At 48.6% G+C, this 23,100-nt stretch overlaps 10 protein-coding genes across 10 annotated transcripts; 6 read left to right on the forward strand and 4 right to left on the reverse strand.

The window, feature by feature from the left end:
• Window positions 1–1,791: 1,791 nt before the first annotated feature.
• Window positions 1,792–6,358, forward strand: FOBCDRAFT_292896 (uncharacterized protein). The gene is made up of 2 exons (XM_031183565.3): window positions 1,792–3,446; window positions 3,498–6,358. The coding sequence occupies exons 1-2, from the start codon at window positions 1,824–1,826 to the stop codon at window positions 6,237–6,239; spliced, it is 4,365 nt and encodes a 1,454-aa protein (XP_031039207.2). The 5' UTR covers window positions 1,792–1,823; the 3' UTR covers window positions 6,240–6,358.
• A 59-nt stretch (window positions 6,359–6,417) lies between these two features.
• Window positions 6,418–7,700, reverse strand: FOBCDRAFT_222776 (Translin). Its single transcript, XM_031183566.3, has 4 exons — window positions 7,310–7,700; window positions 7,155–7,251; window positions 6,958–7,103; window positions 6,418–6,901 (listed from the first exon to the last, which is right to left on the reverse strand). The coding sequence occupies exons 1-4, from the start codon at window positions 7,482–7,484 to the stop codon at window positions 6,570–6,572; spliced, it is 750 nt and encodes a 249-aa protein (XP_031039208.2). The 5' UTR covers window positions 7,485–7,700; the 3' UTR covers window positions 6,418–6,569.
• Window positions 7,701–8,077: 377 nt separating this feature from the next.
• FOBCDRAFT_222778 (uncharacterized protein) lies at window positions 8,078–9,502 on the forward strand. The gene has a single exon (XM_059609616.1). The coding sequence runs from the start codon at window positions 8,580–8,582 to the stop codon at window positions 9,282–9,284; it is 705 nt and encodes a 234-aa protein (XP_059467191.1). The 5' UTR covers window positions 8,078–8,579; the 3' UTR covers window positions 9,285–9,502.
• Window positions 9,503–9,951: 449 nt separating this feature from the next.
• Window positions 9,952–10,377, forward strand: FOBCDRAFT_292898 (Pro-kumamolisin, activation domain-containing protein; the record flags this gene model as incomplete). Its single annotated transcript, XM_054704552.1, has 1 exon — window positions 9,952–10,377. The coding sequence occupies one exon, from the start codon at window positions 9,952–9,954 to the stop codon at window positions 10,375–10,377; it is 426 nt and encodes a 141-aa protein (XP_054560527.1).
• A 314-nt stretch (window positions 10,378–10,691) lies between these two features.
• Window positions 10,692–11,788, reverse strand: FOBCDRAFT_292899 (uncharacterized protein; the record flags this gene model as incomplete). The annotated part of the gene is made up of 3 exons (XM_031183568.2): window positions 10,692–10,769; window positions 10,820–11,161; window positions 11,213–11,788. 3 exons carry the CDS (start codon window positions 11,786–11,788, stop codon window positions 10,692–10,694), a joined length of 996 nt encoding a protein of 331 aa, XP_031039210.2.
• Window positions 11,789–12,870: 1,082 nt separating this feature from the next.
• Window positions 12,871–13,428, forward strand: FOBCDRAFT_222780 (uncharacterized protein). The gene has a single exon (XM_031183569.3). It carries the CDS (start codon window positions 12,982–12,984, stop codon window positions 13,240–13,242), a length of 261 nt encoding a protein of 86 aa, XP_031039211.1. The 5' UTR covers window positions 12,871–12,981; the 3' UTR covers window positions 13,243–13,428.
• A 611-nt stretch (window positions 13,429–14,039) lies between these two features.
• On the reverse strand, window positions 14,040–16,071 carry FOBCDRAFT_222782 (uncharacterized protein). Its single transcript, XM_031183570.3, has 2 exons — window positions 15,705–16,071; window positions 14,040–15,654 (listed from the first exon to the last, which is right to left on the reverse strand). The coding sequence occupies exons 1-2, from the start codon at window positions 15,819–15,821 to the stop codon at window positions 14,218–14,220; spliced, it is 1,554 nt and encodes a 517-aa protein (XP_031039212.2). The 5' UTR covers window positions 15,822–16,071; the 3' UTR covers window positions 14,040–14,217.
• Window positions 16,072–17,289: 1,218 nt separating this feature from the next.
• On the reverse strand, window positions 17,290–19,153 carry FOBCDRAFT_319238 (glycosyl hydrolases family 43-domain-containing protein; the record flags this gene model as incomplete). Its single annotated transcript, XM_031183571.3, has 1 exon — window positions 17,290–19,153. One exon carries the CDS (start codon window positions 19,151–19,153, stop codon window positions 17,555–17,557), a length of 1,599 nt encoding a protein of 532 aa, XP_031039213.2. The 3' UTR covers window positions 17,290–17,554.
• A 1,046-nt stretch (window positions 19,154–20,199) lies between these two features.
• On the forward strand, window positions 20,200–21,386 carry FOBCDRAFT_273839 (uncharacterized protein; the record flags this gene model as incomplete). The annotated part of the gene is made up of 4 exons (XM_054704554.2): window positions 20,200–20,205; window positions 20,831–20,996; window positions 21,051–21,116; window positions 21,178–21,386. 4 exons carry the CDS (start codon window positions 20,200–20,202, stop codon window positions 21,384–21,386), a joined length of 447 nt encoding a protein of 148 aa, XP_054560529.2.
• A 414-nt stretch (window positions 21,387–21,800) lies between these two features.
• On the forward strand, window positions 21,801–22,828 carry FOBCDRAFT_250273 (heterokaryon incompatibility protein-domain-containing protein; the record flags this gene model as incomplete). Its single annotated transcript, XM_059610914.1, has 2 exons — window positions 21,801–22,746; window positions 22,809–22,828. Exons 1-2 carry the CDS (start codon window positions 21,834–21,836, stop codon window positions 22,826–22,828), a joined length of 933 nt encoding a protein of 310 aa, XP_059464864.1. The 5' UTR covers window positions 21,801–21,833.
• Window positions 22,829–23,100: the final 272 nt, after the last annotated feature.

Raw genomic sequence — 23,100 nt, forward strand, 5'->3', positions numbered from 1 at the left:
CTCTTCGATCCGACGACACTTCATCAACCACCATCAACCATCGCGACAAACGCTGACTGGCGCTCAGCAGGTCAAACGCGTTTATATATAAGCTGCGCTTGGTATTTTAATTCCCATCTTTGTGCTCATCCTCCGGATCTGCGCCCACGTCAAACGCCTTGTGCTGGCGAACCAACGAGTCACCCTTGTGCTGCATTCTTTGCCTCTCCGACAGGTCACACCTCCGTTCGATAATGTTGTAAACACCACGCGACTTGCGCAATATACAGATGGCATAGAGCTGCTCCGCATCTTTTGGTAGGAAGACGGACAGAGTTACTGTACTGAAGGAACCTTATCTGAATCAAAGGGTATGCCCAAACTTGACCCCATTCCCTTTTCCACCCTGCACCAATCAACCTCTTTACCTCTGTCGCGTCATTCTGCATGGCTGGGTCATCCCGCCATCATGAACCAAAGCAGCAACATTGTATCTGTGATTTCTCTATAACAATGGAACCAACCACTTGGACTCTCTGCAGCATTTAAATTGCGAGATGAGAAGATGGTTACCGTCATGGAGACTTGCTTGGAGATAAAGCTCCTTAGCATCGTCTTCTAGGGGCGAAGAGCTGTGGCGGCTGGGTAACCCAGAGAGGTCCAGGTGACGAAAACCAGGCATCTACAATCTGGCCAGTTTGCAGGCGAACGCGCACCTAAAAAAGCTGCGGCACGAGTATTTGATGATATAAAGAGCATTCATTCATTCATTCATTCATTCATTCATACAGAGTCAAAAAGGGCGTCATGGCTGTTGATCATCGTCTTTGCGACGTTGCAGGCGCCTGTCTTTTCAGGCGCTTGCTTGGGTACAGGGGCTGGAAATAACGCTGTTTTCAGCTCCAACTTCTGCTCCGCGGCACCCCAAGACAGCAACATCACAGGGACTACGCTACACTAAAATGCGGGTGCACACGCATCTGAAGGAAACAGTGGCTCCACCACCAAAGCCATTCCAGAATGCCACTATTTACCAACAAAGCAATCTGAATTGCTTCAGAGATCAAATTATTGCGACAAAGTCAAGTTTCTAAATCTCGCTTCGAGTTTATCATTCTCGATTTTTTCTCGAGTTTCTTTGTCGACGAGCCTGTCGCACTCAATTCTTTGTCCAACCTTTGATCAACCAGCCATACACCCTTTTTCTAAACCAACGGCCTTTTAATGGAAGATGGATGGATGCTCTTTATCAACGCTCTCTACGCCTTAATCTTACAGAAATCTCACGAGAATCCCTTTATGTTATTCTACACATCACTTATTACACTACTGACCTTCTAGTTCTTGTTGCAGACTTTGCTGATGGTTTTTTTTGCTTTCTCTAGACTTTCAGATTCATTCACCTTGTCCCTTTCCCCAAGACCTGGACCCTTGTCAGCCCGTCCATTTATCGACTAGCGTATTTCTATGGTGGGCCACCTGCAGCTGCGACAGCCGAAAGCCTCTCCCTAACAGCAAGACACTTGCATAAAGTCTCTTGTCAGCTTAATTTCTGTATGTCAGTACATTATTTCTCGCTTTTCAGATACATGAATGGTAGCTCCAATCAAGGCTACGTCAACCCCCAGCCACACCTTCGCGTTGTTGCACGAGGCTCAGCTGCCTTCCTTATTTCCTTCATCGCATCCTTCGCGTTTACACATTCACACCTCATCTTAAGGTAGCAATGATTGCTAATACCATGCACTAGCTCTTAAAGCTGTTAGAGATAATTGATCCTTGGTCTCTGTGGTCGTATTGCTGTTGTAGCAGCTGCCTCTTCTAAACACAGCATCTATCACAAGATGCAGTCTTGGTCAAACAATGGCCAAAACGGCGCCGATGAGACACAGCATCAATGGCACAATAACTATGCCTTTGCAGGCCAAAACGACCAATTTGACCCTCATCAGCCTTGGTCACAGCCTGTAAGCGAGCAGGCAGCCTACTCACAACTTAATCCTCAAGATGCTTCCCCGTCAAACTTTTTCGACTCTGATCAAAGTCACCCCTTTCTCTCAAACACTCTGCATGGCTCTCAACAGGACCAAGCAGGCTACCACCCAAGCCATGACTCTCTCTCTATGAACCAACAATTTTCACAACAGTCACAAGATGTAATGGATACAGATTTTAGTGGAATTCATCCTGATATCTACGGTCAACACGGCAAAATGAACCTGGATAACGCCATGGCTGGCATTGGACAACTATCAAGTCATCCTCATTCTACCAACTTCCCATATTCTATGGCACCACAAAATGAGTCATCCTTCGAACCTTCTATCCAGCAGTTTTCTCAGCAACATGTAATGCCACAAACAAGTAGGCAGCAGAGCCATACACCAGTGCAGCAGTTTGACGGCATCTCGTCTGCTTATACCCCGGGTCATAATTTCAGTCGACCGCCCCAGCCATCCCCGGTCCAGAGTCAGCAACAGTACAACCAAGCTGCTTTTTCACCTCCAGTGAACGGCCAGACGCCTCAACCACGACCGAATGAACAATTGAACTTCCAACAAGGTCACCCGCAAGCACGACAGCAACCTCCTAAGCCTCAACAGCAGATGCAACAAAACCAACCGCAACCACCACCACCGCAGCCTCAGTTCGCCCCCAAGCAACCTGTGGTCTATCCCCAGACCTCGCAGCCTTTGCCTGGCCAGAACTTCCAGCAATCGATACATCATCAGCAGCCACCCCACTTCATCAACAACGCCACATCACCACCCACAGCTAACACTCAATACATTTTGTCACAACCAAGCACGAATCAAGATACTGGGGCCCTTCAACCCGCGACGAACGAACCGCCTCCTAAGAAGAGGAAGCGAGTAGCTAAGACAGAAATCAACACTCCTACCCCCACTCCGGAGCCCACTGCAGCATATGTCGACTCGCCTGTTGGGTCTCCTGCTGTGAAAAAGATTGATGATCTCGATGGCCTCTCAGCTCCGACTCCCACGCCCGAAGAAGCCCAGTTAATCAATCAGTTTAATAAGCGCACTAAGGCCGCCCAAGCCAAATTTCCTGCTATCAAGGGGCTTCCTCATTTGGTTCATGAGGGAACAATTAAGCTTCCCGCACCTAAGAGCTATGATAAGCTTGCCCCTCTCGTGGCACTGCCAGCTCGTAGCGGAAGACAGATGGTCCCCGAACTTGGTTACAGTCTTCCATGTGAAGTCCAAGGGCGTTTCACCAGCCAATACCGCCCCTCTCCAGATAAGGGTGGACTTGATGAGAGGCGCATGGAGGCTAAGGTGCTTTTGGATGACTTTGATCGTTCCATGAAGGGCTTAGGCAAACGGCGTCCCAAATACACGGAGTACCCGCATGCTTTCAAAGAGCAACTTAAATCTGATGAGGCTTCGAAGAACAAAGCCGAGAAAAAGGCAAAAAAAGAGCTTGAGGAAGAGCGTGGTAAGCCAGTAAGTTATCCGGTACAGTCTTTCGTAGGCCTTATGACTAACCATGTCCAGATCCGCGCAGCTACTCGCCCAGCCGACCCTGCTGAAGCTGCTGCCTGGGATGCCATCGGGATGGTGCACATCGAGCAGTCTGTTGCACGTACCAATGCCCTGATTGCAACTCGCGTTCAACAAGCAGGCGAGTATTTCATCAAACTTCGCAGCGAAATGAACCGTGCCAAGCAGGAACTCGACCAAGCTATCAAGGACAAGAAGCCGGAAGGTGTGGTTGCAAGGGAACGACAGGACTTTGAACAAAAGAAAGAAATACTCTACCGAGCTTTGGACGCCACTATCGAGCATGCAGATGATGCGGTATTGGATAACCTTGGCGGTCACCAAAAGCTAGTTTTAAGTTTGGTGAATGCGCTCATCATGTGTATCAAAGCGAGTGACTTTTCGGGAAAGCTCCCCAAGATTGTCCTTGAGATGTTTACACATTTTCCTATGACGAAAAGGATCGCTGAGACAACAAACTTTGAAACAGTGAGGAAACGTTTTGCCGACAAGGGAGACTCGGAGGTCAAAGAGCTTGTATCAGAGATCACAGTCAATGTCAAGAAGCTCAAGGCCAGTGAGCCCGAAAGCACAGGCTATCAAGGCACTTCTGCGTCAAGCAGAGCGAAGGCTAAACCGGGGATGGAGCCTTCAGCCAAGCGTGGGCGAGACGAGGAGGCTGAAACAAGAACGGTTAAAAAGATTGTAGTAGAATCTAGCGGCAATGCTCTTAGCAGGAAACTTGCGCAGCCCAAGATTCAACTTCAATCAGCATCCAAAACCAGTGCAGCAAAGGCAGCAGCAGCTTCTATTCTGCCTGGCAAACCCAGACCAGTAGCCAAACCTGCACCAAAGCCTGAAACCAAAGCAGACGTGAAGGTCATAAGTGACGACAAGATAAAAGCAGAAGCGAAGCCACCGCGAACTGAGACGAAACCACTGGTACCTCGAAATGGGACCACTACCGCTACGACCTCAAGCTCAGCCAGCGCCCTGTCCGGCATTGCTTCGCTCTTGGACTCGATCAACGCACCAAAAGCCGAGGCTCCTGTTGCACCGAAGGAGACAAATGGGTCTGAAACCTCCGAATCACCTGAAGAGAAGGCCAAGCGTCTCCGGAAAGAGGCTCGCCGTAAACTTCGAGTCAGCTGGAAGCCTGAAACTGAGCTTGTTCAGATTAGGATCTTCCAGAAGGAAGAAGCTGAGGACGAAGGACGAGAGTCGAACATGACCCGAGATGCCGCCGACGACCGATCTGAAGGAATGGTACTCAAACAGCGTGCGAACGTAGAGGAAGAAGAGGATGACGAAGACGTTCCTTATCAACCTTGGATGGGACCTGTCGCAATCGACTTCTCTAGGCTACCAACAGACGTCCGAAACAAGAACTTTGTTACCCGAGGCGGAAATGTCACCTTTACAACAGATGAACAGCAGCGCATTGCGGATAGGGAGCAACGGGAGCTCATGGCTATCTATGCTGACCCCGATGACATACCGCCCTCACCCAAGTCACCGATGCCCGAGGCTGCTGGAACTGGTCAACAGAAGACTCAATATCTGCCTGATGATTCAAAGTTCCAAGAGATCCAGCTTCGATGGCGTGATGAGCAGCAAATGGGATCTGATGGAGCACTCTACACGGCCCTACAACGCATCGAGGCAAAGAACAATCCAGGAACTCGTCTCGATTCGATTCTGGGCAACCTCCGAGGCGCCTCTTCGGCGCCCCGCACATCCCCTCAACATGCCTCTCACTCACAGCACCATCCGGCCCTGGCTAATGATACTCTACCTCTTATCGCTGGCCGTGCCGTGTTGGAACAGGTCATTGCGCTACTCAAATCCGACAAGGTCAAGAGCTGGCGAGACTCTAACCCAATCACGAACGATGCCTGGCGTGCCTTTCATTACTCTGACATGCCTACTCGCCTTTGCGGAGGTGCCATTGAAGGTGTGGCCAAGTCTCTCTCAGGCATGCCATTTCCCAGCAATTCGCCTCCAGAATGGATTCTCCATGATCAAGAGAAGGTCCGCGAGTGGCAAATGGGGCACAACAAAGAACTGGCATCTCGACAGAAAAGGGCAGACGAAGAACTTGCGCGCGCAGAAGCGGAGGCCAACGCCCTGCAAGCAGCAGCTGTCGGTGCTTCGTCTGGCCAAGCCCCAGCCAATCCTCAGGACTGGGCGGCCTATTATGCTCAGCAACAACAGGCTTATGCCCCTTACATGGCTTTGTTGCAGCAAATTCAGCCCCAGCCCCAGACGACAACTGCACCTGCACAGCAGCAGCCGCAAATTCCTGATACCCAGCTCCAGTCTATCCTGGCCGCTATCAACCAGCCGTCGCAGGCTTCAGGCCAAGCCTCGACCGCGACCTCAAATGTCGCTTCATATCTCAACCCCAACGATCCATCATACCAGCAATACATGATGCTCAGCCAAATGGCACAAGGGCAGCAAGTCCCGCCTCCGCCTCCACCACCCGCAGCGGAGCGAGAATGGGATAGAGACAGAGCATACAGCCGAGATAGAGACCAAGATCGAGGTTGGGACCGTGAACGGACGTATGACCGCGACCGCGATGATCATCACGGAGGCAGAGGAGACCGTGATGGAAAAGACGGAAGGAAAAAGAAGCCTACTCTACCACCACACAAGCCTGCTAACAAAGCACTCATTGGCACCAAGCCTTGTACTTTCTGGCAGCAGGGCAAGTGTGCTAGAGGAGACAAGTGTACATTCCGACACGACTAACGATGAGCTATATACAGCTTGTTTACTATATTGAACCTGACTTGGAGTTTAGAAGTGGGATATATCACGGTGTATTTTTAATGTAACCAAAAATTCGCATCAGCCAAGGTCAATCGAGGATCAAGACATTGAATTCCTTATACTATGTGCCCGAGCGCGTGATATGCACCATTACAAGAAGAATTAAAATCTTTCATATTCCACGTCGTTTACATAACTGTGATTCCAATTTGAACTGTACATGGATGGGCCTGATACCTGCGGCCAGTTTTAATCATTGATTTATGCTCTCAACTTTGAGATGTCGGATATTCTACCTATATAAACGACCTACTCGGTAGCAGCCATCTCTGTGTCACCCTCGCCAGCCCTCTTGACCAGTCCACGCAGGCTCAGGTCATAGACAACATCCTCGACTCTCTTGACGTCATACTTGACAGCATCAGCTCGCTTGCGGAGAATGTCGTTCTTGAGGTTGAGAAGCTGGAACCCGGCGAAGAGATCCTTGATGAACCCGCTAATGACGAGAGGAAGCTCAAAGTCTCCGAGGGTGACAGCGTTGGGAGCCAGACGGGCAAGCTCGTTGGTGAGGTCTGTCAGAGATAGGAGATACTCCTCGATGGTGAAGTGGAAGGCATCACGGTCCTTGAGGTTTGTAGGGACTGGGGGGCATGTTAGCGTTAAGGTTTCTAGATAGGTTTGGAGATGGCTCGCGAACCCTGGAAGACCTCGCCAACTTGCTCGAGAGTGAGAAGGCGACCGAGAGAAGCAGGCTGGGAGTCAGAGCCTAGACCGCCGAGCCAGGCAGTGTAGACAGCGGTGCCGATAGCATTTTGAACGGTTCTCGCCCACTTGCTGTTGTATCTATCCCCGAATCAGATTTTGACGCTTTTTGACATGGCTGCGAGGACGTACTTGTAGTATGGGTGCTTGCTAGCCACCTCATTCAGCTCCTTCACAATAGTGGCCTCTTCCTTGATAACATCCTCAACCTGTGACACAAGCGCAGGGTCTGCATTTTCTCTAATCAGCTTTGCGCACTACAAACTTGGACATGGAAAAAAACTGACAGCGAGCGCGGGGCGTAGAGTGGACGCGAGAGAGAAGACCTTGAGCGGTGGCAACGGCGCGCTCGAGACGCTGGATAATCTGGGTGAGGTTATCACGAACGGCGGTCTCTTCATCGAGCTTCTCCTGGAGGTGGGAGAAGATGGAAGGATCGAGCAGAGGAGTGTCGGAGGACATAGTGGCGGTTTGAGGGAGGGTGAATGAGGCTCTGCGGATGAGGCTCTGGAGAAGATGAAGGTTGGAGCCACGCTAGTCGTTTGTGTATCCAGATGACGGGCGATAGGTATTTGCCTAGCACGAGGTTGCGATGATCACGAAAAGAATATACAGCGAAGAAATGGAGGTTCAAAGGCATATCATTACTCTGGCTACTAGCATTTGTTTTCTACCATCGGCATCACATATCACAACATAGCAAGATCACGAGAATGGGGAGAGTTCTTCCTCACTGCCCAGGCAAGCCCGAGCAAGCAACGAAAAACAAGGAGCTCAAAAAGTGCGTTCGCGTCACCTGGAGGCAGTGTGATACCAGGGACACTGTGGGCGGAATCATGTGCAAGCACAGCGGAGACCACCCGAGTTTCAAAAATAGGAATAATCACGATTGATGTCCTTAGACATCTTTCAGAGATTAAACTGAAAAGAACAGATACTACACTTGATCTAAGCCAAAAGGCAAAGAGAGCTAAAGAGAAAAGAAAAAAGGAAAAGCGCAGCTTGGAGGGGCAGAGCGAGATTATATACTGACTCTGAAGGCGGTGAGGGAGAGAGTGATCTGGAGAGTGGCAGAATTTGAGCCAATGAAAATTCGGGACTCAGCAGGCTGAGAGTGCTGCCTGTTGATTCACGGCGGGTAAGAGCGCTCCACCGAGAGTGAGGGTGCAGACAGAGAAACCTCAATGTGCAAGCCTGAGGCTGTGTGCGTTTTACGAATTGATGCCTCAGACGTGAATTGCGTGGCGATACCAGAAGAAGCTTTCTGTGTAGCTGAGACGTGTCGCTCATCTATTCGCATCGGCAGACATGAATAAGAGAGCAAGTGACGAGCTTGCTTTCGTACTGAAGTGTATTCATTGCAAGCCTCCTCCGGATAAAAGTACGAAGAACATAGATACAAACCAAAAGTTTGACAATGAAATATCGCATTTCACAACCTCGTTTTCCCAACAAGAATCCACAAATGTCGGCTCAAGTCGAAACCCAATCTTCCAGCCAAGGCGAAGCTCATCTCATTCCGTCGATTCGAACTTCCTTTCCTGAGATGTTGCCCTGATGCAGCTTGCTTGCTCAAAGTTTGAAGCTGTGCTTCGATGCAAACCAACGAGGATTCACATCCTAACCACTAGGAACGACTTTCATGTTGATGATCTGCAGTCAGCTTGCATTTGGCAAAGGTCTAAATGTGCTCCGAGATCCAATGCTCGCCAAGCTTCAACACCAACTGTTGGTTGTGCTCATGGAATGCCCGTCGTGCGTTGCGCCGTTTCAACAACTTCTCACGAGACAATCGGCCAGTCCGATACATGCATACCTAGCTTCCCAATAGTTTCTGATATTGGATACTATCTGCTATGCTTCATGCGACCCCGAAACGTTTGGCCTGGAGACTCCCGATGCGGCCCGCAGGTGGTTTCCTTGCATGAGACACCGTTGGCTCTAAAAGTGATCATCCAGCACATTCCAATATTTGGGCGGCACCATTGGTCTTTGCCCTCAGCTAATGGTTTGGCTTTGACGCAAGCATGCAACCATTCCCCGCAAGATATAGACGAGCAACGCCCCGACCCCTTGCCAAGCAAATATCAAGGACCTAAGGACCAACAGGCGAAACCTTGGTCAACCGATGATCTTCTTCATGCTGGAAGTCACCAAACGAGTCGACCTACAGGTCAAACTCGGACAATATTTGACCAGAGCAATGCAATGCAAGGAGAGGCCCAACGACCACCGTGTGTTGCTTGTGAGCACCTCATTTAAGGAATGAAAGACACGAGGTCAAGGTTTGTCCACATATTCGCATAACCTTCGATGCGACCTGACGAGACTTCCAAGCTCGAGGTCGTTATCTTTTGACAGGGGATGCAAATTTACGAGCGTAAATCCCATCGTATGTGAATGTCTCAATGTTTATCTGTAATACAGGCTTGTCCCGTTCTAGAATAGATGGTTCACCAGTTCCACGGCTGAGGGTTGTCAACGCCTCAAGCTCCGTGCTTCCCGATATGGCAAATGATATTCAGCATGAAGAAAGGCAAGTATACTTCCAGAGATTAAAGGGCTGTTTAGGAAGGAGTAATAACCAGGATCCGCTCTGTCGGAACGGTTGGGTAGGATTGTGTTGCTGCTAGTTGGTGGTGCCTGCCACGAACAATATGAAGTGGCTGAGTATTGTTCTTCAGCGCCCACCTCCAGAATGGGAACAGGAAAAATAGCCACAACTCCAACACCAACATCTTCACAATCGAAGCGGTGATATGTGATTGATATCTTACTTTTGTGTCATAATATGATATGAAAAAATCCCACATAAAGACAGCCAGTTCCCTTCGATAAGGGAGCATATCAGCACGCTCTCAGCCTCAACTTGACGAGCAAACCTGCAATCTTCACATTGACATCTCTTTACAACTCAATTTCCGTCACCATGTTGGTAACTAACTCCCTCAAAATATGGAGCCTTCTCTTCAGTGCCACCGCTGTTTTGACAAGCCCAATTGTCCTCGAATCTCTGGATGAGACCCCTGCCGACTGGCAGGAGTCCGACTCACCAGACCCTGCTCAGATTATTGAATTCTCCATTGGCCTCCAGCCTGAAGATAGCCAGTCACTCGATACTGCTCTATATGGAGCCCCGGATCCCGACCATCCCAATTACGGCAAACATCTCTCTGGAGAATCTGCTAAAGCCCTCCTCAACCCATCTAACGAAGCTACCGAGTCCGCCAAGCGTTGGCTTACAGATGCCGGAATCCCTGAGCATCATGTCCGTGACGAAGATCTCAGGATTAGAGACTCAAGAAGATCGAGAGTCAGCTTCTCTAAGACATGGTTAGTTTATCCTCTAGAATAAATAATCCTATGCTAATACTAAGACAAAGAGCCAAACCCGGCTAAGACAGAGCTCGTTCCCAAGGAAGATAGCGGATCGTCCAAGAAGCGGCCGGAGGTGGGGAGTGATTGTAGCGACATGCTCTAAGGAAGCGATGTGAGGTGGCTACGATGGACAAGAGGAGGTCAAGGTGTATTCATAATTCGATTCAAGTTCATGTCTATGAGATGTGGCATCATTAACAAGAACATTCATTCTCACAGTAACTGATATCTCCACTCCAGCTTCTGTAGTGATGGCTGTAGTATTTAGCCAATATGTTTCAGGAATGGCTCTTAAGATCCAAAGACCTTGGTCCAGTCCTGCTTCTTCAAGTATTCCTCGGCAGTGCTAAGCTTAGGTGCAAACTTAAGCTAAACTTGGGTCAGCGATTACCTGATAGGAAAGAAGCTTGTGAACTTACATCACGAGGATGAACCACAGTCGGGTCATCTCGACCCTCGTAGCCAAACTCATTAAAATACGAAAAACAGTCAATCATCTCGCCCAACAACTCATCGGAAATACCGCGGGGGATAGCACCATCGTCCTTGATGGCCTTTGACGGGATACCAGTAGCCTTTGTGAAGGCAGCAGCGATGTCATTGGCGGATAGCCACTCTCTGTAGGCGATCAGGTTGTGGCCTGCAGGCTCATCAATGATGAGTGCCTTGACGAAGGGACCGGTATCCTCTTCAGGAGCGATGTAGGGGAACTTTGTGTCGACTTCAAGAGTTGAGACAAACTGAGCAACTCCATCGGCATTCTAGACATGCGTTAGCTGGGTTCGCTTACTGTGAATAAATCATGGACCGACCTTGAAAGGCTGGTTTGGCGGCAAGAGAACGAAGTTGCTTAGAAAAAGTCCAGCTTGGTAGACACTTGTCTTGGCCCAAAGATCAGGATGCTCCTTTTGCGCATACTCTGTCGCACGAGCCTTACCGTCAAAGTGGTAGACACGAGTATATTTACCCTTAGACCACTTCTCTGAATGAGACAGAGACGAGAGAATAAAGCGCTCGAGCGTGTGAACTTTAGCAGCAATGTCAATGACATTCTTCAGCTGCTGTTCCTCATGCTGAGCGGCCCAGTCATTGAGGGCCTGACCAGGCTTAGTCTTGGATCTGTTGGACTCGTTATAATAGAGGCCCCAGAAGTCGCTGACAGCGAAGATGGCGTGAGCACCTCCAAAAGCTGAATTGAGTGAAGAAGGGTCGTCGAGGTCGGCTTGGACGACTTCAGCGCCCTTGGAGGATAAAGCTTTGGCTTTGGCGCTGGACGTGTTGCGGGTGAGGGCGCGGACCTTCCAGCCTGGTTCGGAGAGGAAGGCTTCAGCGACGGAACCACCTTGATTGCCTGTGGCCCCGAGGATAACGATGAGCTTTGAAGACATAGTTGAAGTTGTTATAGAGAGTTAAGTTAAGTAAAGTGAAATAGAATGCTGTTGAGTGATGTTGATGAGAGCTGTCCAAGTCGAGCGAGGCCCTTCTTATATACACAATCTCATGACGATCTGCAGCTCTGCTTTATCATCATTAACAGAGCCTCTTGCTGTCGCCATCGACTGTCATGTCGTTATTGAAGTTGTTGGCAGCGGATGCCGCTCTTGGCCCCATAATTGTCCGCTCTACCGCTCCGAGTGTTCCAGGAATAGGCCGGGTTGAGCGGAGAGTGGGTCCGGAGCCGGCGTAATAAACTTCAATCTCATTATCGTGTGCATTATCGTCCTCGACTGACGGAGGAACCAACCCCCGACTCTCCAATTCTTTTTCGTGAGCGTTAGCTGTTAGTGATTGTGTGAAGTGCTGTTTATCTGATCGGTGGTATTCACAGATCTAGCCGATAGACTTTGTCACTCTGGCCCTCGATGATTTAGTGGTGAACATGGCAGTCCGCAACAATTGATCACAGTGCTTTGAAGGCCAATTTCAGATATAATAAGGACCGCAATGGCGGTGCATATCGTCTACTCAGTGGCAGAGCAACTATCCCCCTCCGAACAGCAAAAGAAGTCTCATCATGGAACTCGAATACAAAAAGCCCTATGACACCAACCTTCCAATTTACAAACACTGCATTCCAAGGAAGCTGGTGATAGATGAGACCGAGTTTGATGAAGCAGTTGTTGACATTTTTGGAGCTTGGGACTTTAAATTCGTTAATCGCCACGACGCGACGGAGGCCATGATCACAGTCGAAACAAACGATAAGAAATCGATAGACTTGAAGAAAGATCTGCAAGAGAAGGGATTTCTAAAGCAAGACTAGCCTTGTTGATAGCGAATACTGGGGTATTTCTTCACTCGAATAAAATCGCTTGATTCAGCAGTGCAGCTGAGACGATGGAAATCTTGCTTGTATGCACATCCCTGGTTTGTGAAATTGATCACTATCGAGTCATATAGTGAAGATAATGGTGGCTATCAACGACTGCATCTTGATCATATGTCGAGCTTGGTAGAATGAGATACTAAGTCTGTCTTGAATTGAGTATAAATATCGCGTTGACTATATATACTGACTTCTAACACCAACTACCTCACCGTCCTAGACAAAACCACGAAGCTATAAACAAACATTATCACCATGGCTCCCGAATACGAAACAACCTTTACCCGCACTCTTCCCTTCACGACCCACAAGATTCCTCAAGAGCTGGTAGAGAATGAAGAAGAGTTCTACAAAGCTCTCTGCGACAAATTCGGGGCTTGGACATGGGTATGCGAGAGAAAAGAGGGGAAGTATGTAGTTGAAACAAACAAGGACGCGCCGACAGACTTGAAGAAGGATCTGCAGGAGAAGGGCGTCTTGAAGGGTGATGAGCACCTGGTTCAAGCCGCCTCTTGATTCAGAGCGGATATGAGGGTCGGGGCGGAGATAATAGAGAGCCCGCGCCAGAGATTCGCAATTCGGAACATTTGCTCAAAATGAATGATATCGGTTAATTAATTGTAAAGCCTTAAAAGTATAGCGCCGTTGTTTTGCTTGCCTCAGTGCGGGTGACATTGACATTGACATGAGCAGACTCGAGCGGCCCTTGTCCGCTCCACACGCGCCCGCGCCCCACTCCCGCTCCCCGTTCCGGGGCGGCTCTGGTAACATGGAGCGTTGGCCTGTATTCACTTCCTCCACGATACATACCTCTTGCTTACTCCCGCAAGAAGCCAATTCCCTTGAGCTTTCCGATATGTAATCGCCTTGATAGCCTTTTGATCCTGTATCGACGGACTGGCCATGGGTCTGTCACAATGTTACCTATACTTGAATAGCATCATCTCTTATTGGGAGTTTTCGTATCCACCCCCGCGTCTCCTGTAGAATATATGTTATAGGCGGTATGATATCTGCCAACCTTTATGATCGAGCTGTTGCATCATAGCTTCCAGACTGAAGCGCAAGCTGTCACAGACGTCTGCCGATGAGCTGGACCACAAGGCCAAGTTGACATCCGCTCCAGTAATGAGACAACTCGTTTGACATGAGCTTTTTCGAAAGGAATAGTGCGATGTATAGAGTAGCACCCGGCTATGGACCTCCAAGTGAGAAGAAAAGCCACAATCAAGGACGGGTGTGCTTAAGAGTGACTAATTGTACACACCTATAGGCATGTGGCGAATGTTGAGGCACGAGATACGTTGTGGAGGTTTGTTCAAGTCACTAGTGGTATATTCTTAACCAAATTTCCCTGATTCCTTGAAGATATTAAAAAAAAAAAAACATTGAAGCCGTGTAGTGTTATACAGTAGGCAATCCCAATTTGCCCTGATCCTTTATGTCAATACACCTTTACTCCGTTAACCAACCTCATTACAATTTCATATTCTAGTGTCTAGGCTCAAGAATGTCTAAATAATCGCCGCATAGGGTCGAAAAGGAAATGTATGTCTCGTTCTTGAAGTCTGTCAAGACACCACCGAGTTGATCCTCTGGTGCTCCTGAATCAGGGTATACTGTCTTGTAAACCCACTTGCGTCCGTCGATGAGCTTCTCGGTAATGGGCTCATCTTGCCTGGTAGCTTTGAAGCCAGCCTGTAGCAGGGGAACGGCGTAGGGGTGGAACCAGTACTTCTTGAAGTCGGAGATGAGGTTTCGCTTACTGCATGTGGCGTGGTAGAAACCGAAAATGCTGCGTGTGGCGACGTTTGTGTCGAGGTCTAGGCTGCCTATCCAGTCACGGGCGGACATTGTGGCCACCTCGGCGGGGAGAGATTTGAAGACTTTGATGAGAGATCGGTAGACATTCGTTGGCATCTGGATGCGATAAGGCTTGAAGTTCTTGCCCACGTCGTAGACATCCTTGGACATGGTCGCCGTGTTGTCCGAGTTGTTGTAGTTGAGCTTGTTCATCCACCTATGGGCGAAACATCCAGTCTGCACGAAATCCGACTCGAAATCGATGGCGGCATGGTACTCGGTGATGTTCTTCGTTTCGACAGCAGTGGCGTTGTCGCCAAAGCTGGCCATCATGGACTCATTCTCAATCTGCTCAGCGCGCGAGAGCTCCTGGCGCGCATAAAGTCTGGCAAGGTAGATCTGGTCCGACGTCTTGTATTTAAAGTTGGGGTCGAAAGTCTCCTCCAAACTGGCAATACCAGCGTTGATAAAGTTGCGCAAATCTCCGACAGGTCCAATGACACTTCCTGAATTGAAGTACTTGGCGTCGCGATATGTGACATCACCGCCGCCAGTCTTGGGACCATAGACATTACGAGGGAGATGCGATCCGGGGATCTTGGTGCACTGTGCCTCGTTTAGGGCTGGCCAACACATCTTGTCGGCACCCCAAAATAAAGTTTGCTTCAGTCCGCGTTTGTGGGCTTCTTCAACGGTTATGCCAAAACGGTCAGCCAACCGGCGGTCGGCATCAGCAGCAACCTTAAAGTAGCGCTCAATCACAACCTCAACGGGCAGCTGGGCCATAACATCGTATCCATCTCCGAAGAAGACGAGGTCGTCATCGTCGCCGCCTTGGGGAAGTTCGTCGAGGTACTTTTTGATCGAGTACAGCTTAGCTGTATGCGCGGCGGAAGCGTTGTATTTGCCCTCGCCCTTCCAGCCGACCATGTACGGAGCGGGATATCGGTTAACAAGGGCGGAGGTAACGATGGCGCAGAACATATCATTCGGGTTCGAAGCGGGCAGCAGGAAATGCAGCTGCGACGTCTTGATGACCTTCTTCTTGGGCTTCGAGGGCGCATGGACCGATGGTGAAGCCCCGGTCGATTTGGATCCGGACGATAACCCATGTGTAGGTGTCCACTGCGGAAGTGTCAGTTTACGAGGCAGCAAATGAGGAGGCCGGAACCCACGGCATCTGAATAAAGATAATAAGTCTCAAAAAGGATAAAAAAGACCAACACGCATGCAGCCACCATCGCCGTTCGGCGGTATGGCGATGTTTTTTCCGACATGGCAGCGATGGCCATCTTTTTTTAACAAGAAGCGAATGAACGATGCAAGAAACGAGCGACCCAGATCCAGAAGAGGAGACTTAAAACATTGCGTTAAGTAAGGATCTCCCCAGGTAAATATAGATAAAGATAGGGGTTGCGTGTTAAACTTGATCAGGGAGAGAAATCGATAGTACACTACGTAGTAAGGGGGATGGCGTACAATACCCCACTTGTCCAATTTCAGATCTGATGTAAGCTCCAAGATTCGCTGCGCAGCGGTCTTGTCAGCGTGCCATGGCGTCCTTAGCACGCCCGTTGGCGTTTTTTAGTGCAGCCGGTACAGGTACAGGGTCTCATTTCACGTGATGATAGCGCCTGGGCCAAAGAGATACACCCTCCAAGAAAAAAACAGCCGGTTTAAAAAGTGGACGAGTATGACGAGAATTCAATTGATACGAAACTTCAGCCCTGTTTGGACGTTACAGTTACACTCTAATTTATAGCCTTGTTGGGTCCCGCACCCTGTAGCATCGACCCTATATGCCGATCAATCCTGGAACGAGATTGAGATTGTCTATTCCTTCAAGTTTCAGATTTTTCCTTCCGTTTTCATGTTGGCCCTGGACCCCACTCTCTTCCAACCGATTCAGTGATGATGGTGCCTGAAGCAGTACCCACAGTGGGGTATTTCGCTATAAATGCATGATATCCGCAAAGAGTCTGGAAGCAATCTAGAGAGAGCTTTGAACCCTTAGGGGTTACGAAGATAGTTGGTAGGGTATCATTTCTTCTAGTGACAGAAGAATGTTTCAATCATGACGATATAGAAATCGCTGGCCATTCCTGCCCTCTGGCCGAGATACCCGGTAGCCTTGTTGCGACGGCCGCTGGAATTCTAGGATAACTGGCTTTGGCGTGTGTTGATCATAGGTAGGTCCTGAATATAGCGGTGGAGGAGTTGGGTCATTGTGTGATGTAGTTTGTAATTGATAGGAGTTTGCGTTCTTTTCAGATGTCGAGTAGTATTGGTTTGGCGAGTTTGTAACTGAGTTTCCTGATAGGAAGCTCTTGATATGGTTCATGACGATCGACATGGTGCAAAGTCAGATTTGAGCAGGGTTTATTTTGAGATGATGAGAGGCGGTGATGCCAATGACGAAGTGGTAGTGACGGATACAATGGAATGGTCTATTCGAAATACCATCTTCTTAATTGAAGATTGGGACTTTATGTAAGACAAATTCGTTATTTTTGGAGTTGTTGTCTCGACTGATCAGCATGATCATCTACGTAGCCTCGATGTTACTCGTCGTGGCTTAGCTCGCCCAATATTCCGATTCCGGCTTATCCGCCCCTTCACCACTCGCCAGCTCGCCAATCGCAAAGGGCGAGTGAGGCTTATCCTTCAACACGCGTATCGAATTGGTGTGCTGCGGAATCCCGATAAGGCTGACACCCTTCAGATAGTGCGTAAGATGCGCCGCAGTGGTCTCAATTAAGAACAGTCGCTCTTTTGGGAAACGGCTTCGACCGCGGTAATCCGACTTTCTATCAATTACTCCGAAACGGAGTCCGGGAGCTCCGCGGAGGAATCCGTTGATGCTTGAGTTTGTGTAGAGTTTTAGAGGTTATACTAATTGATGGAGACGAAACTCAAGATGAGGGTTACTTTCGGCAGTTTCAGGAATTGCGTCATCCAAGATTTACCTTCTGAGTATGCCTGTAATGACTATTCAATTCAAGCTAAGGAACAAAACCCTCCCTTCTCAGGCCTTTACAGGGCGATACACAAAATAGTCGAACTCTGCCGACTTGCCATTGCCGTTCAGGTCCGAACAAGCCATACCAACAAATGCACCAGTGAAAGAACCCCCAGAACCTCGAGGGCCACAACTGCACTCGTCTGAAAGTTGAGAAGCGTCCAAGACTGGTCCATACTTCTCGAGTGGCTTATCTTCAGTAGAGTAATAGAACTGCAACTCTGCCTCCCTTATAGTGAGCGCCAATTTGACTTTTCCTGCTGGTGGGAGACTAATCGGATCAAGATGGTGAATTTGAAGTGACCCCGTAGGCCACGATTCTTCCGAGCTCATGATGGATAAGAGTCTCCCACCATCTTCATTAGCTGTGATGTGAAGATAGAAAAAGTTGAAACTGCTGTAATAAGCAGTGAGACCGGCAAATTCCCGTTCGTTCTCAGGCTTGAAGTCGATAACTGTCTCGGCGTCGTAGGAGAAATGGGTTTGACGACGAGCTACGAGGGCTTGTTCGAACCAGGAGCCGATAGCATCACGCCCGTAAAGAACCAGTTTTCCATTTGTAGAGAAGATTTTCTCTGGCTCTGGCGTGCGAAGCCACTGAAAATCGATAGGCAAACCACCGTCAAAAGTGTATCGAATCTCTCGCCAGTGCTCATCTTCATTTCGTGTACCCGGCACATCAACCAGTGTTGAAGGAACCGGTCCATTCTTGACATACAGCCAGTCATCGTCTTTCCAAAATGCTTCCTGAATGGCTGCCTCCCGTCCAAGAACACTGCGGCGATTCTGTGTTATCGGTCGACTGAGAAGATGAACCAGATATGTTCTTCCGTCTGGTGTCTCAACAAGATCACCATGCCCTGCGCGTTGAAGCTCCGCTGATGGAGACCCTCTTGAAGAGAGAATGTACTTGTCCGGGTGCAGCTCGTAAGGGCCCCAGATACTTCGAGATCGAGCAAGAGTGCATGAGTGATCGTATGAAGTTCCACCTTCGGCTGTGAGAAGATAATACCACCCGTTCCGTTTATAAATGTGTGGCCCCTCCGTTATACCAATCTCAGTCCCATCAAAGATCTTCTTCTGCGGACCAGTAAGCTTCCCAGCTTCTGGGTCAAACTCCTGCAGCATGATGCCACAGAAATGGTCTCTGTTCGGAAAACGGTGGTCTCTTCTCTGATTTACGAACCACTTTCTACCGTCATCGTCGTGGAATAGTGAAGGATCGATACCTGAAGAGTTGGCATGAATGGGGTCTGTCCAAGGACCATAGATGGACTCAGAGGACGTGATATAGTTCTTCAAGTCCCAGAATGTTCCGTCCTTTCTCTTAACATCAGTATACACAAGCCAAAACTTCTGACCGTCGTGTGAAAGACAAGGTGCCCAGATTCCGCCACTATCTGGATCTCCTCTCATATCCAAAAGACCTTTACGATCCAAAGGACGAGTGATAAGTTTCCAGTTTGCAAGATCAGTGGAATGATGAATTTGCACGCCGGGAAACCATTCAAACGTCGACGTGGCGATATAATAATCATTGTCAACTCTGATTATCGAAGGATCTGGATTGAATCCAGGCAGGATAGGATTGCGAATTGAAGGCATCTTGGTGACTCTGCAGTCTTGAAATTCAAAAACAGTTCAAAAGCCTAGAGCGAAGACGGATTGACTGATGCAAGAATTTATACCTTGACCCCGCATGTACTCTCTATCAATAGTCCAACAGCGAGAAGTTTAACCTGAGGAGTCTGATTGATCATCAGGGCCAAGATATATGGGCGTAATTGTAGATCCATCAGACCATCTCCACACTCTCGCGGAGTATCGCTCCTAAGTTGTACGCTAAGAACTGTGCGAGGAGTAATAAGCACGATTTCGTGAAATGTTCATTAATCTCTACTGATGACGCCTTTTGGAAGACAAATCCAGATCAAAATAGATTAAAAACCTTGCTTCAAGTATTCTATATTCTGTCCATCTTTGGAAAGAGTCAGATGCCATCGACCTTGGCGTTGAATATCTTATGGCATATGTATTCATCGCGGAGTATCGCTTGAAGTTACGAAGCATGTACCTCAAATGAGAAAAAAAAAAGGAAAACAGAGACAGCGACAGGAAACAATCAACCAGTCCAGTCAAGGTACAACCGCTTGTGGTTTGTCCACATTTCTCCGGCGACTTGATGCCCACCGTGACCAAGATGTCATGCCAGAAACTACCAATCAAGTCACCCGGAGCCCCTTCATGTTGATCCAGGGTCCTATCCCAAGTATAACCTTGGTTACGGGAAATTATCAGATTGAAAGCGGTAGAGAGTGTCGGTTAGTCGTAGCTGCACGGAGACAGAAAGGGCGTAAGTATCAAGGCTGGGCTCACATCCCTGAATGTAGTTGGCTGAGGCTAGATATCTGTAACTTTCCCGATCCCAGCAAGATTGATCTGCTCATAAAACAGGGTTCAGATACTTATTTTGTATTTCTTATTGGCGTTGATATACTGTACTGTACATAACTGAGACATACTGCGCACTGAGACAAATGGAATGCCGCGGACGCTTTTCAGCCTATGATTAGGCTGGTAGCGGATCGGGACGGCTCGTCAAATCACCGATTGCCGACACCTTTGCTAGGATCTTCAACTTGTCTGTCAACATGGTTGTGGGCTTGTTGTGTTATTTGTAGTTGGCTAAGAGCTTATAATCACCATACAGAACTTAGTCCCTCGGCACTCTCACCGACCAGATGTCACAAGCGTTGAGGGAAGAGGAACACAGAAACATTTTAATCTTCTTCCATGTAGTGGCTTGGAGTTGTCTCAGATCCAAGGACAAAAAGATACAGCGTCCAGCACGGGCTACCATCACGGGTCTTGGTACTTGACGTAAAAGGATACCAACACCGCATGTGCTGTCCCACAACGGTCCACAGAAGATCAAGCTGAGCTCACAATTGACAAGCAAGGGAGGACCAGACTTGGAATTTGTGTTACGCGATAGCCTGCAGCAGAAGTTCCCAAATACAGGTTTCTGGAACCTAATCTTGGTATCCTGCCGATGAGATAACCGAACTCTTTCGACAAGTGAGCTAAGACCAGGTTACGAGCCATTGAGCGGGGTCTGAAATACGGCAGAGCTCAGAGGGCTGGAGGGAAAAGAGAAGGACTTAATAGGGACACGAAGGAGTAGATGTGTTATAGGAGAAGGGCTTAAGAACTTTCAGCCGGCTAAGAGTATTACAAAATCCAATGTAGCCAGCTGCATTGCGTTGATAGAATAGGTTACAGGCCGAAGATAACGACGAGAAGGGATATGTATTTCAATGTCTTGAGCGAGAGACCGCTTTGAAGGCCGAGCTGGCTTCCAGCAAGGATCAGCTTGCTGCAAGCCAAGCAGAGTGCGATAGCAGCCGGGCCGACTCCGCTCTCCTCAAGGACATACTACAGTCCAATTGTAAGAGCCAAGCCTCCCCGAACTTAGGCCCCCCTCAAACTGACATGATAAAAGGCCCTAGCCAGCATACCAAGTATGGTATGGTTGCAGGAACCAGGTACCGCTTCTGGTGCGGAAGATGTAAGCAAGCAGAGAAACGACCCCATTTCATATACAGCAGCATGGCTAACAGAGAATACAGTCCATGAACCTGCTGGCCAGCGCGAATCCCACTCTACTGCCACAATGGAGGCTTGCGTCAAGCTTTGTACCTCCAAGCCTTGGTGCACTATGGTCCTCCACGGAATCTTCCGAGAAACGTGCCAGCTTTATGATCGCAAGGTCAAAATCGAAGCAACTCCTCCTCAGTCTAGCGTCCTTTGGAACTCTGCCGTTAATGACCAGGCTTGATTTCGTCATTGAAGGGCTAATAGCCTCATCTCAGAACTGCTCAGAGTTGACTCAACGTCAATAGTAGGATTTACTTTCTTGTGGGACGGAAACAACCTCGATCTCATTATCATTCTAAGTTATGGTTAAATATTAGGCTTGGTGTCTTAATATCATGAACCACCTTTTATCTACATCACTGACTGTCCATTGAAACTTGGTGTAGTGTTAAACTTGACTAGCCAGTCAATACCTTGCAGCATGAGACTATTAAATACCGTAACCATTATCAATTGAGGCTGTGTTAACGTCACCTAGAACATGGTCCCACTGTCCAATGAGATGTATAGTTATTAGTTAGCCCCTGCAACCATGCGGCTATTTATGGAATCCATCTCCTCAAGCTGACTCCCCTCATTTTCTTCCTCCATTATTGCCCTTTCCAACTTGAATAGTATATTTATTATCATGTATCTTATCAACGCTTCGACCTTGCAGCTCGAAGACTTCTATAGCAATATTCCCGAATATGCAATCCTGTCACATACGTGGGGTCACACCAGTGAGGAGGTCCTTTTTCAAGAGATGCTCACCAACTCATCCGACGTGAAGCTCAAAAAAGGTTACAAGAAGATCGAATTATGTGCGAAGCAAGCTCAAAAAGATGGTCTCGGCTATTGCTGGGTCGATACCTGCTGCATTGACAAGTCCAGCAGCGCAGAACTCTCAGAAGCTATCAACTCCATGTTCTCTTGGTATCGAAACTCGGCCGTCTGCTATATATATCTAGAAGACGTGGTCCACGAAGAGGGTGTGGGTCAAGTTGATCAGTCTCTCGGAGAAGCAAGGTGGTTTACACGGGGTTGGACATTACAAGAGCTCTTGGCTCCCCGAGTTCGCCAGTTCTTCGATGCAAACTGGACCATGATCGGAGAGATATCAAAGAACCGTTACAGAGAACATCTAGTTAATGGTTTCTTTCGTATGGATACGACTGCCGACGAAGAAGGAGATCCTCAAGAGCTTGAGGGAATGAGTCTGGCGAGTCAAGTTGCCCAGATCACTGGGATACCCAGGAAGGTCCTTTACATCGGCGATCTCGGATCCTTCTCAGCTGCTACGAGAATGTCATGGGCAGCAAGGCGACGAACAACTCGCATAGAAGACCAGGCATACTGTTTACTGGGAATCTTTGACGTTCATATGCCCCTCCTCTACGGCGAAGGCAAGCATGCCTTTATACGACTGCAAGAGGAGATCATAAAAAAACAGCCAGACCATACGCTGTTCGCATGGCGCTCGGAATCGACTTCGCCAGCGCCAACATTCAGCGGACTTCTTGCTCCTTCATCGTGGAATTTTGACAGCGACCACTGCCGTGGTATATTGCCAAAGCAAGTTGACATACCATATGAAATGACCAATAAGGGCTTGCACTTACAGGTTCGCTTGGTGGAGCATGATCCGGGATCTGATGAGTTCTATGCCATTTTAGATATCACCCACCAGTCAAATCCACGGAAAGACATATGGTATGGCATCAAGCTTGGACGGCTAGATAGTTGCGGCCAATACGCTCGAATCAACACTGGTGAACAATTGGTTCGTGAGGTTGAAACGACACGTACGCTTTCGATCAAGCCAACACATATTTATGTTCAGCATCTCATCCGCCACAATTCTCCGCTATATGGCAGAAATAAACCTTCTACGGTTGTTCTGGGTTGTGCTATGG

The sequence above is a fragment of the Fusarium oxysporum genome, chromosome V (genome assembly GCF_013085055.1).
Source record: "Fusarium oxysporum Fo47 chromosome V, complete sequence".
Lineage (NCBI taxonomy): Eukaryota > Fungi > Ascomycota > Sordariomycetes > Hypocreales > Nectriaceae > Fusarium > Fusarium oxysporum.

Bases quoted from the DNA above. Each gene is read 5' to 3' on its own strand.
- FOBCDRAFT_292896 (XM_031183565.3), top strand. From the start codon at position 1,824: ATGCAGTCTTGGTCAAACAATGGCCAAAACGGCGCCGATGAGACACAG. The intron at 3,447-3,497 runs GTAAGTTATCCG...AACCATGTCCAG, and splicing joins AGGAAGAGCGTGGTAAGCCA to ATCCGCGCAGCTACTCGCCC.
- FOBCDRAFT_222776 (XM_031183566.3), bottom strand. From the start codon at position 7,484: ATGTCCTCCGACACTCCTCTGCTCGATCCTTCCATCTTCTCCCACCTC. The intron at 7,252-7,309 runs GTCAGTTTTTTT...GAGAAAATGCAG, and splicing joins CTCTACGCCCCGCGCTCGCT to ACCCTGCGCTTGTGTCACAG. The intron at 7,104-7,154 runs GTACGTCCTCGC...ATTCGGGGATAG, and splicing joins AGCAAGCACCCATACTACAA to ATACAACAGCAAGTGGGCGA.
- FOBCDRAFT_222778 (XM_059609616.1), top strand. From the start codon at position 8,580: ATGCAGCTTGCTTGCTCAAAGTTTGAAGCTGTGCTTCGATGCAAACCA.
- FOBCDRAFT_222780 (XM_031183569.3), top strand. From the start codon at position 12,982: ATGGCTCCCGAATACGAAACAACCTTTACCCGCACTCTTCCCTTCACG.
- FOBCDRAFT_222782 (XM_031183570.3), bottom strand. From the start codon at position 15,821: ATGGCCATCGCTGCCATGTCGGAAAAAACATCGCCATACCGCCGAACG. The intron at 15,655-15,704 runs GTGGGTTCCGGC...ACACTTCCGCAG, and splicing joins ATTATCTTTATTCAGATGCC to TGGACACCTACACATGGGTT.